The following is a 16,799-nucleotide window of genomic DNA, read 5'->3' on the forward strand; positions in this document are numbered from 1 at the left end:
AAAGTGTGAGGATTAAATATGTTTGGGGGTCATTAAAATGTCAGAGAGGGAAAAGAGGAAAGTGTTTGAGAGCGTGTCACAGATGTAAGGAGGGGAAGAGATAAGAAAGAAATTGAGAGAGTGAATTGCTAAGACCCCGAAGGAGGATCTCTCAGAATTGCGTAAACGCAGTTGTTTTCGCTGTATTTCTAAGAGTTTTCCTCACAGTTTCCTTAAAGCTGCATCCAGGTTATACACAGCAGCAGAGGTGTATGTGTATTGTGTTTGCCAAAACGAATGTGAATATGTGTGCGCGCAACGTGTAGATTCACAGTCTGTTGTTGTCTTTTTCCCATGTGAGTCTGAATACCTAATGTGCGCACTGAGGCGTTTGGGTATTAAGTAAGTACCCTGTGTGTTTCTCTCTGTCTGCGTGTGTGTGCGTGTGTGTGTGTGTGTGTGTGTGTGTGTGTGTGTGTGTGTGTGTGTGTGTGTGTGTGTGCGCGTGTCCGTGTGTGTGTGTGTGTGTGTGCCCGCGTGCGTGTGTGTGTGCCCGCGTGCGTGTGTGTGTGTGTGTGTGTGTGTGTGTGTGTGTGTGTGTGTGTGTGTGTGTGTGTGTGTGTGTGTGTGTGTGTGTGTGTGTGTGTGTGTGTGTGTGTGTCACTTCAATTTGTATTTAATTAAATGAAGCCTTGTTGTTGTGGGCTTTGCAATGCTGTGGCACATTAACACGCCATTATTACACAGACAATTGATATTGAAGACATATTATTGCATTCACACTGTGATAAATGTCGCGATCAATATGCATGCAGGTTGTTTCTGTAAAACCATGTTCCCAGGTCCATCAGTGTATTTTTCCACTGTGTGAGAGAGACCCCTGGTGGCCAAGACCAATTACTGCAGTGTCATGACGTGTTTCCGCTTCCGTTGTAAACAACAAAACCAATATGGCGACTTCAGCACACATGTAGAAAGTATCGCACACTTTTGTTGACTTTCTTCACAAGTAGTGCACTTTGTAACATAATGGCTGAACCGAGAAGTGAGGGGAGTTTAGTTCGCTACTACTGCACGTACGGTAAGGGGATGGAGCCTTTCTTGATCGACGAAGTGAAGAGGAAGCTGGCAGCTGAAGATGTGAGTGTTTTAGTTTAATGACATAACGTCTAATGTCATGCTGTATGAACTCCATTCATATTCATAACAAGTTAGTTTTGAGAGTGTTTGATATGCAGAGGTATGAAATTCGTCCTTTGGTTTGTAGCTGTGTTGTAACCTGTTTTGAAATAATATGTTGACTAAAAACGCATAACTATCAACGTAATTTAAGTTAACGTTATTTTTAATTTAAAGTAACAGTCATAATTTTGAGGGAGCCGACTTGTACTTGACTTAATACTAAATAATGTGCTTCTTACCCCTCTACATGTACTTGAAAACTTTAGTTGGTTTCAAAGTTTTCTAACAAATATATTCTAATGTAATTATATTAGTAAAACTGCATTGATCATGACTTAATTGGTGATGGGGAGAATATACAAGATGCTAAATGCAAATAACTTCAAATACCAGCTGCAATTTTAAAGTGACATTAATGCATCTCTGCTCCTTTTCCTCAAGATACACTTTGAATTTCCTGAAAGTAAAACCCCATTAAAACTCTGTTAGTTAAACTCATTGAACTGAAGGAAAACTTAAAAATATCAGACAATCTGAGCAGGTCTCCCTTGAAAAAGAGATCAATGATCTCAATGGGATACACCTGGGTAAATAAAGGTTTGAAATGAAACAATATATTAACACCTGATTTAGTTTTTACTGTCAAATATTCGTATCACTATCTATTTCAACAATGCACTGTTGATCATCTCAAAATGAGATAAAAAAAACAAGCGATTGAATTCATGGCCTTCTCTTTTTGTTGTTCTGTGTCCAGGTGTGTCAGATTTCAGGTAAAGTGTTGTTCAGCTCCTCTGCAGGGATCGACAGAGTCAGTGAGCTCAAAGCTGCAGAGAGACTCTTCCTCTTGTTGAAAAAAGACTCGCCCGTGCTGCTGCCTGCCCACACCAACCAAGGTACCTCACATGTAATACACTAATACATGTAATGCTAATTATTTAGGAACCCCTTGGCAGATATTTATTGTATTTTTGCTTTTAGAAGTATTTTTTCGTGGGAAATTAAGTCACTCCCATTAACTGGGAAAATCAGTTTTACTTTAAAAAGTCAAAATGATGTGATTTCAATTAATAGTGCTTCTCAAATCACATCATGACAACGAAACCACTGTAGAATTCAGGAATCAGAAATGCTTTATTCGTCCCACAGCGGGAACACATTTACATTGTTTCAGCATATTATGGACAGTGCAGAAAAGGTCAATAAAATGAGTAGACACATTTTATGAAATCACACGTTAATAAAGTAATCATCAAATAACTTCAGATGCAAGGAATAGAAATAAGTAGCATCAATATACGAGTTTTAAAATATAAAAAGTTGTGAGCTAGCGGCCAATATTGACATCATAAATTCTGGTGCAAAGTGTTATTTCACATTGTGGACAGTGTTAATTTGGTGCTCAATTACAATGTATGTAATGGCTTTTATATCATGTTATTTTCTCAGCAAAAGCATCCTCTGTGCTGCAGTCCAGAGTGTTGGGGGACAAGGATCAATGGAGCAGTGCTGTAATGACATGGAGCCGCCTGCAGGGGGAGCTGTCGAGCAGAAGAAGGACTACTGTCAAATCACAAAGCACTGCCCTGGGAGTCACAAGGAAGACAGGGGAGGAGGGCAGAGGGAGTGAAGAGCTCAAGAGAGAGATAGTAGAGAGAGGGGGACAGACCTGTGGAGCAGAAGCCCAGACACCGGAGAAAAAGAGAAAGAGGGACGAAGTAGGAAATGAGTCTAGCTGTGACAACAATGCAGAGGATCAGAGGACATCTGATAGAGACAGAAAGAGACACTGCGAAGAGGAGGACGAAGAGGAAAGGATGGGGTTAAGCATCTGTAGACAAAATGGAATAATATCAGAAACAGATTTGTGTGGCACAGGATCCGTTTGTGATCACGCAACCTCAGGATTACAGGAGGGAAGTGGCAGGAATGTGGATAACACGGCAGAGGACTTAACAGTGCAAAAAGTGGAACATGGTAAAGAAAAAACGTTTTCTTTTCTGTTTTAATTCAACATTCTTTCTTAACACGTCATTTATGTTGTTGATTTTGTTTTGGTTGTTGTCTTCTTTCCATGTTGTGGTTGCCTAAATGTAATAAAGGGACGACTACTGAAGGAAGAGATGAGACACTTCTGCAACCCAGTCTGATCAAACCAGAGCCTCCTTCTCCTGCAGCGGTGACTTTCAGGATCAGCTGCAAGTGTACAGGATCCCTGTCTCGCTATTACAGCCAACAGGTAGTGGAAGTTCAAATGCACTGGACAAAGTTGCCTTAGAAGTAACATAAAACACTTAGAAATGTGTATTGTGTTCAGAGGAATATAACTTGGTTGCATGTTGTGTCTGATGTAGGAGGTGAGCAGAGTGATAGGAGTAGGTCTGAGCAGACTGATGGGCTGGAAAGCTGACCTGAAGAATCCACAGCTGGAGGTAAACAATGTTTCCTTATCTCACAAGATAATGCACCGTATCTTGATGGGCAAAACTATTGATATCATTAGTAGATACTCTTTGGTAAATGTGGTCGGCAGACTGTTTTCTCTCTTGCCTTTCCTTTCACATGTTCCATCATTCATTGTCTGCTTTTTTTCCTGCAGGTTAATGTTTATTTGAGTGATGACAACTGCCTGGTCGGGTTTCCACTAACCAGGTGATTGACAGAAACACTTTCTCTACATTTAACTAATGACTATATGCTGTTTCCATGACATCCCCTCTAATAAGAAGACTTTGAGGTATAATCCCAAACTATCTTGAAACCTCAGAAACATAATAGATGTAACATATTTCAGCTGTAATTCCATTTGCTAAGCAGTCATAAGTAATACCTCTCTGTCTGTTTCCCTCAGGTTACCTTTGGCTAACCGGAGCTACATTAAAACCACAGGACTGCGGTCCACTGTAGCCTGGGCTATGGCCTCATTGGCTCAGATACAGGTAATAACACCCTGAATGGCTGCTGCTGTATTCTTTTTTTATTGGTTTGTACATTTATGACTTCTGAAAACTATGAAGGAACTACTTTGTTATATTTACTGTATGCAAACCAGAAGGTATTTGATCTTTTACTAATCACCTTAAAAGGCAAATCAGGCTTGGACTCATATAATGTGACAATTGAGCCTTCAATGTCCTCCTTTTAAAACGGTTAGCGGCAGAGCCTCACCTGTCATACTCCAATGTAACGGAAAAACAACTAAAGAAAAACTAAATAGTGATAATAAAAAAATGTCTCCACTGATCTGTGTTGTAAGTGTGATTTCTGTATGATTCCAATCGCTTTTTATAGTCAAAATCAGCAAATTGACCGAGCTCCGCTACAACTACGGCTAGCGAAGAGAAGTGACGCAGAGACGAGCTCTGCCTCTCGTAAGCCCACAGTAACTGGCTGGAAAGCGGGCCCTAAGCGCATGCCTGCACCATCTCACTGTATATCACCAATGTAATGTTTGTAGATCCCTTTATTACATTTATCCTCGCCATCCATAGTTTCTAAATAACTTATTTCACATATATGATATTTAGGCTCGCTGGTCTCATCATACAACGGCAATGAAAAAAGCACCAGGGGAGGCAGCCATAGCCTCTGCCGCACTGAAGGGGGCGCACGTGAGCCCACAAGTTCTTGTTATGTTATTCTACGCAGAGACGGTAGACGCGAACAACAAACTAGACTTTTGAAACTATAGGAAGATAAGGAGGACTTTTACAAAAAAGTAATAGAGATTGTTGTCCAGAAGGAAAGCATGGACTTCATCTTCAAGTCAAGGTAAGACCCCAATTGTTATGAAAATGGGATCTTACTAAGAAAGAACAATCCAATATTTAGATCGTGGGTATCCTTTTGTTGAATGGTCTGTTCAAAATGAATCGAAGCATCAGACTAAAAAAGCTTTTGAAAATAACCGAATATTTCGATTACGGTCAAAATATAATATTTGTAAATCTGCCTCAGCAGCCATGAAGCTCACCGCACGTCACTGCTGCCCACTCATTGGATTGTGTCTTTCAGTCACAGTATGAGTTTGACAAACTGTATGTTATCTGCTCTTTCCCAGCCAGGCTTCTGTGTGGTGGACCCAATGTGTGGAGTCGGTACCATCCTAATAGAAGCAGCACAGGAACATCAGGTAAGGACAGAAATCTACACAGAGTTCCATTAAGTGTCGAACTGTCAACAAAATTACTTTGTAGGTTTTGGAATTGGACTAAATGTATGAAAACTGTTGTGATACACAACATACATACCTCACAATTAGTGCACATCTTTCATGATAAATAATTTGTTTTCATCTTTGGTCTCAATGGAAATATAGCTTGTTGTTTTTTTATGTAAAAATGCATAAATATTGAAGTTATTATATATACTGTAGTGGGCTGTTTGAAGACTCATAATGGTCGGACCCCTCATTCTTCAGGATGTCTGTTTCCTGGGAATGGACATTGATGATGGACAGTTGAAGAGGGCCAATGAGAACGTAGAGTTTGCAGAGCTGGGAAACAGGATGCACCTGCTGAAAGCTTCATCTATGAGTAAGAAACCTGCACAAAATGATCACTACAATAATCCTAAATGTTTGTCGTTACGCTTGTGTTCATATCAAGAGAGATCTTAAGTTAGTCTGTGGATGACATGTATGGTAAAGCTGTGCATACTTAGTTGTCATCAAATGAAAATCCACAACTAATGTATTTTGACAATAGAAATTAACCCTTTGCCCCTAAATAGTGACATTTACATTGCCTTTTTGTACAATAATAAATATCTGTCTTCTGGAAATAAATAAAGCTCAAATTGAAATACATTGTAAACGCTCTATAAACATTGCCAGCAAATGAAATGTGTCCCTCTGTTGGAACACGTTGCCATTTTTCTCTTGGATTAATTCAATTATGAATCTCAGGGGATGATGCAATTCACTAATTCCATATCCAGCTTTTAGAAATTGCTTTTATTTAGTTCTGAGGATCCAAAGCAGTGTGTTTTGGATTGGAGTCAGCGAGTGGAAGGTGAGAGTGAACCCTCATGTTTTAAATGACCTCTTGGCCTCCTCTGTGTGTGCAGCGCTGCCTCTGCCCAGCTCCACTGTGGATGCCGTCGTGTGTGACCTGCCGTTTGGAAGGAAGTTTGGCACCAAAACAGACATGGCTGCCAACCTGCCTCGCATCCTCACTGAGATGGAGAGGTTTGTGTTTCTGTGTGTCTGTGTGTCTGTTTCCATTGTTTGTTTCTTGCCGAATTGTTCAGTGAATCAGAAAATGTTTGTAGTTGTTCTCATTCTCGTGTGTGTGTGTGTGTGTGTGTGTGTGTGTGTGTGTGTGTGTGTGTGTGTGTGTGTGTGTGTGTGTGTGTGTGTGTGTGTGTGTGTGTGTGTGTGTGTGTGTGTGTGTGTGTGTGTGTGTGTGTGTGTGTGTGTGTGTGTGTGTGTGTGTGTGTGCGTACTGCGCAGAACTATTTGCTTGTAAGGTCAAGTTTCACATCCAAATAGATCTTAAACTGTATAAAGTCTAAATCATGTTAGATTTTGCGCTGTAACTTCAAACTATCACTTTTTTTAAATGATCTCATAGCAATGACAAAAGATTGCCTGTCTGTAAAGAGTTATTAAGTAATGTACTTGACATGTGTGTGTTTCAGAGTCCTCTGTATCGGTGGTACCCTGGTTCTCCTTCTGAGTCCTCAGTTATCCTGTGTCCTGAAAAAGCTCCTGGCACAGAAAGACACCGGACCAACATCTAACCAAGAAGCAAAGCCTGGGAAACAAGACTGTCCATCTCCGTCTCTGTCCTCCACAAAGCAGCAGACATCCCAAATCCAACAGGGGGTCCAATCCCCACCTACCCAGGAAACTGAGGCTCCGTCTGGGCTACAGCACAGTCCGCCTGCCCCTCTCTCCTCCCTGAAGCACCAGGCAACGCTTCGACTCAGCTTAGGGGCCATAGATGGACTTCTTCATAAATATGTCAAGATGGACACTTGATCTGTGTTTGTGAAAGTTACATTCAAACGTATTTAGTTACTTATCTTTTTTACTTTTTTCGTGAAGAATCACAAAAGGTTTTGCCACACATTAGTAAAAGTATGTGGTTTGTCTCTAAGGTTTTTTCAATTGCAAATAATATGAAGAAATATATATTTGTAGGAAATGTTAGTTAAACCAGAGTCAACATGTGTCTTTTAATTAATACCCGTTGGTGCTCTTGAGGATATTAATGACACCAAGACAGTGTATGCCCATTTCCATTCTAAAGAAGATCACAATGGGTTTTCAATAGATTTAGCACACCTATCACACATAATTAAAAATGTATTTCAAGCTTCTGCCTCACCAAATACACTTGTTAGCAAAAACCATTCATTGTTTTTGGTATTTTTGGTCATATGTTGACCAAAAATATGGAATACCACAAGCCTTATCCCTTATATGTTTCTGTATAAGTCTTTGTCCTGCCTGTAACACAAACCCCATCAGCTGAATCACAATGTTGCCATCTGCTGTTTAGCCCTGCTTAGCCCAGTTTTATACAGAGGGGCAAGACAAGGCCACACAGGGCTTAGTGTTTGCATTCATTTCCCTTTCAGATGTCAATTTACTGTTTGTTTTTTCTGCCTCTGTTGATTAGAAAATCTGACTTAATCTTCATTTTGTGGATCTACCAGTAGCCTACTAGAATTGAAATAGTACAATAAATCTTGGGTTAAAACCAGGTGTTAGGTGATGACCTTTTTTTTAATAAAATTGGATAAATAAATAAACAAGTGACTGTTTGTGTATGTTTTTTGCAGTTTACTATTGTTTAATCACCACACTTATCTTTTAAAATCAATATTAAATCTAGCAGCTTCACTCCCCTGGGCAGACTCATGCTGTGTACGCCATGATGTCTATTGCGCATGCTCATTGCGCAGTGGAAGCCATGTTGGAGCTACAGTGGAATCGGGCTGGGATTTTCTGACGCCGTATGTTTTTCTTAAAATTACTGTTTTCATACATTGTTGGGGCTCGTTAACCGTACGCGATCGGCGCCGTAATCGGCAGTGGACATGATGGACTCCAGTGTCGACCTGTCCCGGAGGAATCCGCAGGAGGATTTCGAGCTGATCCAGCGGATAGGAAGCGGCACATACGGAGATGTGTACAAGGTAAAACTGCAGTGAGAGCAGCAGCCACAGGGATCCATTATCGGACAAGCAGTGGGTTAGACATGCATAGCTCTCCTTTGTAGCTCGTCAGTGTTGTCATAACAGCAGAAAACAAAATAATACAGCCACGATTAGCACGTTTATAATATACAAGATTGTTAACGTTTTGATGTTTACTGATGCAGTATTTAATCTGCTACTCATGCAATGTGATTCCATTGTCGGACGCGTAGCCAAGATGATGTTTATGACTGTTATTGTTTTGGCCTTTTTAACCGACTATTGTGGACATCCGGGTTAATTTGAAAGGAATTCAAATGATTACCTACAATACTCGATGGCAGATCATTTATAAATAACCAAAGCTGTCGTTAACATTGACTATAAACCTCAAGCCTGTTATCGGGCGCAGACGTTAAAGCTACATCTGTTTTGTCGAGCAGAAATCATATTTACTTGTAATTTTACTCTACAAGTGTTGGTCGTTACAAAGCATTAACGAATGCTACGAATGCACGTGTGTTTACGTCTCAAACTGTACTTATGGTCTAAATATTACTGTTGGTGATAAACAACGAATGCTTTGGACGGAGCCGTTTAGCCGCTAGCTGTCCGAGAACGGACGCAGCTAAGATGATAGCATCAAGAAGCTAACCAGGCTTTCTTTGGAACATTGTGACACAATTACAACGAGCGGTGATGTGTTACTTATCCGGGAACATAGACTGAAGCAGAAACAACCGTATAGCTTTATCATTAATCACAATATGGCATAGTTTTGGCAAAATTAGTAAACAACTGTCTCCGTTTTGCCCTGATACAGACTGACAGCTGCCTGCCTGGAAATCCAGTTTGGCTGAAACAACAACAACAACAACCTTTATTTTAAAAACCTTGTATGATTATTATAAATGTGTTAACACCAGTAAGAAGTATTCCAAGGTTTGGAGTAACTTGGACGTTCATTTCTATGTAGACTGTCTAGTTTATGTCGCGTTAGCTTTTATCTTTGGTCCCACAGTGTACCAAGGCCCTGTTAGCAGACAGCATTAAAAGGGGAGACAGTTCCTGAACTCCACCACAGTCACATTATCACCATGCGTGTTATATGTTACATAGAATAAATGCATCATACCCATTACAAGGTAATTTAGAGTAATACAACGTCGAAGTGCATAAAAAGGCCACGCAACATTTATGATATCACATAAAGTCGTGAAGGAATGCAACCGGACATAAGAACAAATGCGATCTTGCAGGATTGCTGTAAAATACACAGCAAGTATATTAAGTGCATGAATGTGCACTACTGAGTATTCAAAACAATGATTTAGATGAGAAGCTTAAGAATCAGAATACGAATGCCTGTATTAGTCCTGGAAATGTACATTGTTATAGCAAAAGTGGCATAACAGGTTTAAAAAAAGACAACCAATAATAAAGAGTAGCCTAAGCTAACTTATCAAATATAGAGAAGAAAGCACTCATTAGTAATATAATTCAAATGAAGACACATACGTACACAACCATGGCTTTAAGAGTAGCAGCAAAAAGGGTATTGGGACTATACAAATGTATGTACTTTGTTGTATCCAAGTTACTTATCAGCTCTATAGTATTAGTCGGGTCAAGCAAGATGAACATCGAAACTCTTAACTTGGTGGTTGTTTTTAATGGAGTCACTCTGACTATGTTGAGGTATTTAATTTCACCACTGTGTGAGGGGAGAGGCCTTTTGGCAGACTGGAGATTCATTTAAACACTGTAATAGCTCCAGATGGTGTTTGGTTAACCTTTAGGCTCTCTAGGGTAATTACAGGACTGTGAACGGATACTAAAGACTCGATACATCCTTCTGTCATTTTGAACACATCAATTAATCCATCTATTACCATCGATGCCAATCATTCCAAAAGTACTTCCAAAAACCCTTCAACCTGTTACTATTTCTTAGCATTTCTGGTTTTCTACAATGCTTCCCTCTCTCCTGCAGCCCATCTTGTTGGTTTCTAATTTAAGTTCAGTATCTTGCCTTGTTGCAGACACAGGTCTGACTGGCTCTCTTCAGCAGCGGCTCAGACACACTTGTTAGACAGTATTCATCTCATTAAAGGTCACTATGTAAGAACAGTGGTGAGAAGCAAATACCTTTTTAATCTAGTGTATATGATCACGTCAGGTGTATACATAAGACATCTGAAACTCTGCAGGCAGTTGATTAATCCATTCATAAAAATGATAACAATAGACAATGCAAGTATCTTGTACCTTTTGTCCCAAGAGCCCTGTTGGAAGTTTTTAAAGAGAGAACAAATATAATATTATTCAGTTTTGAGGCTTTTTTTGTATTTCTAATTACTTAAGCACAGCTGGCAGTTTGTGCAGGAGGACAGTTTGGTGCAGGTCAGTGGCCCACTCACTAAAGGCATTTCAATTAAGGTAGCTTGCAATCCCAGTACCATGAATGCAATTCTTTAGATGCCCCTGAGGGCAGGGATGACTTGTGCAGACACCCCCCAGGCTGACTAGGAAGGGGGGGAAATAAATAACACAATTTTAAGGTTGTGCAATTGGCCTGTATCAGTGTGCACAGTGTATTGCTTATCATAATAGTAGTGACACTCCCAAAATAATGTATGAATTACTACAATACCAGTTTGTCTTCTCAATAGGGATTTAATTTGAATTATGATGGACTTCAGATGGAATTGCATCATGGTGAAATAATACATCATTAACATTTTGTAATACACAATTTCTCCATTACATTTGGTATTAAGCGGTGTGTATACAATGTACACAATCAGAATCAGAATACCTTTATCGTCCCACAGAGGGGAAATGTACAAATAGAGATACTCTAAAACTTTACTTGACATTTGTATTTCTTTTTGCACTTAAGTTCTTTATAAAATGAGAAATACTCAGTCCTTCAATTAGAATTGTTTTTATTCACACAGGAGAAAACAAAACACGCTTTACAATATGGATAGTTCATAAAAACCTTCTTCATGACATGAAACATAGTCATATATATCGTTAGTGAGCTACACACATGGTGACAGAAGATTCTCTCTGTAGAGATTTGTATTCACGTGGGATCTACCATTCCTAAACTGAAATCATTAGCGATTAGTAAAAACACCCATCCTACTCACCTCATGTTGTTGCTGGTGAACACCTCAAATGATTTCCTTTTTTCCCTAGACCTTTATTTGACTGCTTCTCACGGTTGTGGCTTGAAATTCCAGTAAAAGCTAACCGTTTAGTCGTTGAAGCATCCAAGCTGAGGATTCCTGCAACCTGATGCCAGGAAGCTGCACACGGCACGCTTATGGTCTCAATAGGAGAAATATCTCAAGTTGATGAGCCAAGCTTTAAAGCCTGTTTTGTGCTGGATGCTAAGGATGCTATATAAACAAGAAAATGCTTTTCTTTTGAAATCTCATTTGGTAATTAACAGTTTCAAAAGAGCTTCTTGTAGTAGCCTTATATGTTGCTCTTCATCCATGTAAACCTGTTTTCTGGGTGCCGCAGTAACCGCAGCTGTCACTGTCTGCGCTTTAGAAGAAAATGCACATGCCAAGTCTTTACCATCACACAGGGTATGACGTCACTCATGTTGTTTGGATAGGATGACTTGCTTGTTTCCTCAAGGTGACAGTGGCTGTGGATTGAGGAAGTAGAGGCAGACAACAGCCTTCAATCGCAGCAGAGATCAGTTAATGACAAATCAATTTCTGTCGCAGTGTGTGTGCTCTGAAAACATGCCAGCCATCTGGGTATTTTGGGACTCACACGTACGTGGCAAGAAATGCTACCAGACTTTGTTTTTCTTGCATATTTTTCATGCTTTTCTAGTGAGTTTACCAGCACAGTATGACGACTGTTGACAACTTGTTTATTTGACGCACCTACTTACTATGAATACAAATAACATGATTGGCAACATTGTGGTAGATAATCATTTCTTAATAAGTTCCTCTTCAAAGGAATTGGAAGACATCATGGTGTTCATATCCACAGGTCCGTGATTTAAAGGTCACCTATCATGCTATTTTTAGGCAATAGCATGGGTCTCAGATATATACAAATATATAAGAAATATGTCTATGAAGTGTTTTGCTCAAAACAAAAAAAATATTGTATATTATCGGGGCTATTAATACTTTTATCGGGATGATGTCATAATTCCTAATATCGGACCAGTGCACCACTAGTATAAAGCTTTAAAAAAGAAAAGAGGAGGGGTCTGAGCTCATGCGGGACCCGGCAGCTACCGTCTAAACTAAATGCTGCCGTGATGAAACACCATATCATGGATTATCAAGGATTATTTCTGAAACAGTCTGGAGCTCAAAGGCTTTCTCTCTTGCCGGTTATACCACAAGGTGAGTTCCTTTCTACTTCCTGCTACTTCACACACATGCTCTCCAGTACAGGTTAGCTCTGAGTGTTAGCGATGCTAATGTAAACACCGACCATATTACGTCCAAAACAGTCGGGCATTGTTTCGGATAGCAACTTTCTGATTGGGTCGTGGGTCCACATTTCAGATATGACGTCGTATCGGACGCAAATCTGGATCAGCTCCGTTGTAGCCCCGTTTTTAGAGATTTGGGTACGGAGGAAAAGAGAGAGGGGTTTATTTTCTGACGCTGCGTGAGTTCCCCGACACACCGGGGACACTTTATGTATATAAGACATCAAAAAGTGCATTTAGCATGATAGGTCCCCTTTAAGTTATATTAAGTAGAGCAAAAACTAACAATTTGTTTCACTGTCTATTAGTTTACTGATTATTTTCTTTGGTATATCAAATTTAAAATGGTAATAAGTGTCATCCCTGTTTTTCCATGGTGATGTCTTTTAAATGTTTGGTGTGTGTGTGTGTGTGTGTTTCTGTGTGTGTGTGTGTGTGTGTGTGTGTGTGTGTGTGTGTGTGTGTGTGTGTGTGTGTGTGTGTGTGTGTGTGTGTGTGTGTGTGTGTGTGTGTGTGTGTGTGTGTGTGTGTGTGTGTGTGTGTGTGTGTGTGTGTGTGTGTGTGTGTGTGTGTGTGTGTGTGTGTGTGTGTGTGTGTGTGTGTGTGTGTGTGTGTGTGTGTGTGTGTGTGTGTGTGTGTGTGTGTGTGTGTGTGTGTGTGTGTGTGTGTGTGTGTGTGTGTGTGTGTGTGTCCTATTGTTTCACACTCCAGTAGCTTGCTGCACAACACACACACAAAACTGTATCATTGTATTGCCACATGCATACACACACATGTGGCTGTGGAGTCACAATTAAGAGCTGCTGGCCCAGAACCATCCTGTTTTTGTCTCTGCTCCTCCAGTGGTTCCTCTCTGAGGTGGATGTGCATTCACAAATAGCTCTGAAGCTAAGCAAGGTTCCTGATATCCTCTTCTGTCTTTGATCAGAAATAAAGTCCCCATCCTGGCTCTCTGGTTTCAGTTTGTGAACTAAAATAATTATTGCGTGCAGGAATGTGTCTCTATGTAACTGTTGCTGTGACATATTGATAAGTTAGTTAGATAGCATGGTTACAGTTAATGACACGGTGTAGGGGCAAGAGACTAAACCTGATGTACCAGTAAGAAAAGTAGCTCTGAAGTCATTTGACATGCATCCGCTGTACTTACAGGTAGCTGTGTGTTGAGTTTGGTGTCTTATGGTTTAAAAAATGAAATTACATTTCCTTCAGTAAAGACTTATTAAAGGCCCTAAATAGAGTGGTTGATGTAAAAGTAGGGTTGCGGTGATATAGACAAAGTTAATGATGAATTTACCTGAGCATTATTTTTACAACATGTTTTATTTATATTGTGAACTCTTACCTACTGTATCTCGTGAAAACTAGATGTGACAAACCTATTGGAAATTAATTTTACTTTCCACCTTTCATTTACGAAGTCTTATATGTCTTACCGATGCCTTTGCCGTGAGTCTACAGTGTATTATTTGACAGTTCGCGTCTGAACAGACTGTCAAAACAGACTGTCCATCACCTGCTTAAAGCATTACATTTCTTTTTACTATGCAAACAAACGGCCAAGCCAGTCCAGGACCTCGCGGGCTAATTAAAGTCCAGTTCAACCATTATTAAAGTTTAGAGATCATGTAGCTAGTATTTGCTTCTTAATAAAATACTGAATGATTAACAAAGAGCCTGCAGGGATGAGCTGTTGGTTTGCAGACTGTTTACAGTGCATGGCATGACACTCTGCAGGGCGGGTCAACACAAAATAAATAATGGTGTGACGGGTGAAGACGTCTTTGAGACTTCCCCTTCAGACGCACATATGATTTACAGTGCTATGTTTTATCTGTAAAAACTGTTATTCTAGAAAGCAAGGCAAGTTTATTTATATAGCACCTTTCAGCACCAGGCAATTCAAGGTGCTTTACAAAAATGAAAGACATTCAGATAAAGGCATTTAAAAACAGTAAAAGAAAATAAAAGAAACATTAAAAGAAAAACAAAAAATGAAAGACATTCAGAAAATGGCATTTAAAATCAGTCATTAAAAAGAAAAGCTAATAAAATAAACATTAAAACATAAAAGTTACAGTGCAGTCTAAGATATGAATAGTTCAATTATGTCGGTTCTTGATTTTTTATTTATTCACAGAACCTCCCTTTGGAAATCCGAACATCTCCGTAGAAGAGCTGCTACTGTCAATCCCCAAGCTCTAATTCATTAAATCTAAGAAATGAATTCCTTTTTTAACACTTAAGCTCTTAACCCTGCAATGATGGGCACAACAGCGAGAGTAATGTGTCCCTTAAACTAAAAGCTGGTCACTGACTAACCGGGAAGGGAATACGTCTTTGAGGCTTGTTTTGAGCACCTTTGGTATTCAAGTCTCTGCCAGGGTACAAATCTGCTGCTGAAAGTCTTGGCATCATGTTAGCACAAGTGTCAAATCCTATTTTGAGGTTGTGCACTCATGTGATAGTTGGAGGAGCTCAGACCTGCATTGGACTAAATGTTTGTTTTTATACCAAGCGATTGCCTCGGATTAGAAATGAAAACATGAGCAATGAAGGGTGGCGGGAATATTGAGTCATTGCGTGTTTTGGTTTTGACTCGTCTTAAACTGCATTATGGATGAAGAATATTGGAAACATGCTATATTGTTTGTGTTGCTATACATTACATTTAAATTGTCGCCCACTCTTGAAGCTTTTAAGTCCCGCCTAAAAACCCACCTATTTCCCCTCGCTTACCAGTCAGTCTGAGCTATGTCATACCTATTTGTATGCTTTCACCGTCTGTCCATAGCCTTTATGTGCCTTGTATTTATTCTTATGTGTGCTTTTTTTATCTATTCGTGTAATATTATATTTTATTATAATGTTATGTTCATTGTGAAGCACTTTGGCAAACCCTCTGTTTTTAAACCATGCTATATAAATAAAGTGGATTGGATTGGATACATTGCAAAAGAAGAAATAGAAGTATTTGTTTCTGGTCAACATCATCCTGTCTCGCTGAGATATTTCAATACAAGAAGTGTCGTTATCTTTCGTTTTGAACCACATCTCCTTTTTTTCAGTTGTTTCTTCTACAGTTCCTCGGTTATTCTCGAGAGTCGAGAGAGGCCTGCTTGGTTGGTTGAGAAATTGTCTACGATTGTAGTTTTTGACGGTTCCTTGTTCAAGTAGAACCGGCAAGAAACAAACTGCGTTTACCCTTACATTTGATGAAGTTATTTTATATCACATAGACTTTTGTATTTTATTTTATTGTATCCCCTTTATTCCATCTTCTCCCGCTTATCCGTGGTCGGGTCGCGGGGGTAGCAGTTCCAGCAGAGAGCCCCAAACTTTCTTTTCCCTGGCGACATCAACCAGCTCTGACTGGGGGATCCCAAGGCGCTCCCAGGCCAGCGAAGAGATATAATCCCTCCACCTGGTCCTAGGTCTACCCCTTGGTCTCTTCCCAGCTGGACGTGCCTGGAACACCTCCCTAGGGAGGCGCCCAGGTGGCATCCTAACTAGGTGCCCGAACCACCTCAACTGGCTTCTTTCGACGCGAAGGAGGAGCGGCTCAACTCCGAGTCCCTCCCTGATGACCGAACTTCTCACCTTATCTCTAAGGGAGACACCAGCCACCCGGCGGAGGAAACCCATCTCGGCCGCTTGTATCCGCGATCTCGTTCTTTCGGTCATGACCCATCCTTCATGACCATAGGTGAGGGTAGGAACGAAAATGGCCCGGTAGACAGAGAGCTTTGCCTTCCGGCTCAGCTCCCTTTTCGTCACAACGGTGCGGTAAAGCGACTGCAATACCGCTCCCGCTGCTCCGATTCTCCGGCCCATCTCACGCTCCATTGATCCCTCACTCGAGAACAAGACCCCGAGATACTTGAACTCCTTCACTTGGGGTAAGGACTCATTCCCTACTTGGAGTGGACAGTCCATCGGTTTCCTGCTGAGAACCATGGCCTCAGATTTGGAGGTGCTGATCCTCATCCCAGCCGCTTCACACTCGGTT

General features: G+C 40.4%; 2 protein-coding genes across 15 annotated transcripts in view; both read left to right on the plus strand.

Moving 5' to 3' along the window:
* The first annotated feature begins 923 nt into the window (after positions 1–923).
* On the plus strand, positions 924–7,923 carry thumpd2 (THUMP domain containing 2). The gene is made up of 11 exons (XM_034100883.2): positions 924–1,119; positions 1,919–2,057; positions 2,611–3,138; positions 3,264–3,400; positions 3,516–3,593; positions 3,761–3,813; positions 4,013–4,100; positions 5,222–5,293; positions 5,582–5,696; positions 6,229–6,349; positions 6,802–7,923. Exons 1-11 carry the CDS (start codon positions 1,009–1,011, stop codon positions 7,142–7,144), a joined length of 1,785 nt encoding a protein of 594 aa, XP_033956774.1. The 5' UTR covers positions 924–1,008; the 3' UTR covers positions 7,145–7,923.
* Positions 7,924–8,078: 155 nt separating this feature from the next.
* LOC117459776 (mitogen-activated protein kinase kinase kinase kinase 3-like) overlaps positions 8,079–16,799 on the plus strand; it is a 54,362-nt gene continuing 45,641 nt past the window's right edge. For all 14 annotated transcript variants that reach the window (XM_071205634.1, XM_034100873.2, XM_071205635.1 and 11 more), the window contains exon 1: positions 8,079–8,307. In XM_071205634.1, coding sequence (XP_071061735.1) covers positions 8,209–8,307 — 99 coding nt within the window. In that variant the 5' untranslated portion in view covers positions 8,079–8,208. The remainder of the gene's footprint in view (positions 8,308–16,799) is intronic.

The sequence above is a fragment of the Pseudochaenichthys georgianus genome, chromosome 15 (genome assembly GCF_902827115.2).
Source record: "Pseudochaenichthys georgianus chromosome 15, fPseGeo1.2, whole genome shotgun sequence".
NCBI classification, from domain to species: Eukaryota; Metazoa; Chordata; class Actinopteri; order Perciformes; family Channichthyidae; genus Pseudochaenichthys; species Pseudochaenichthys georgianus.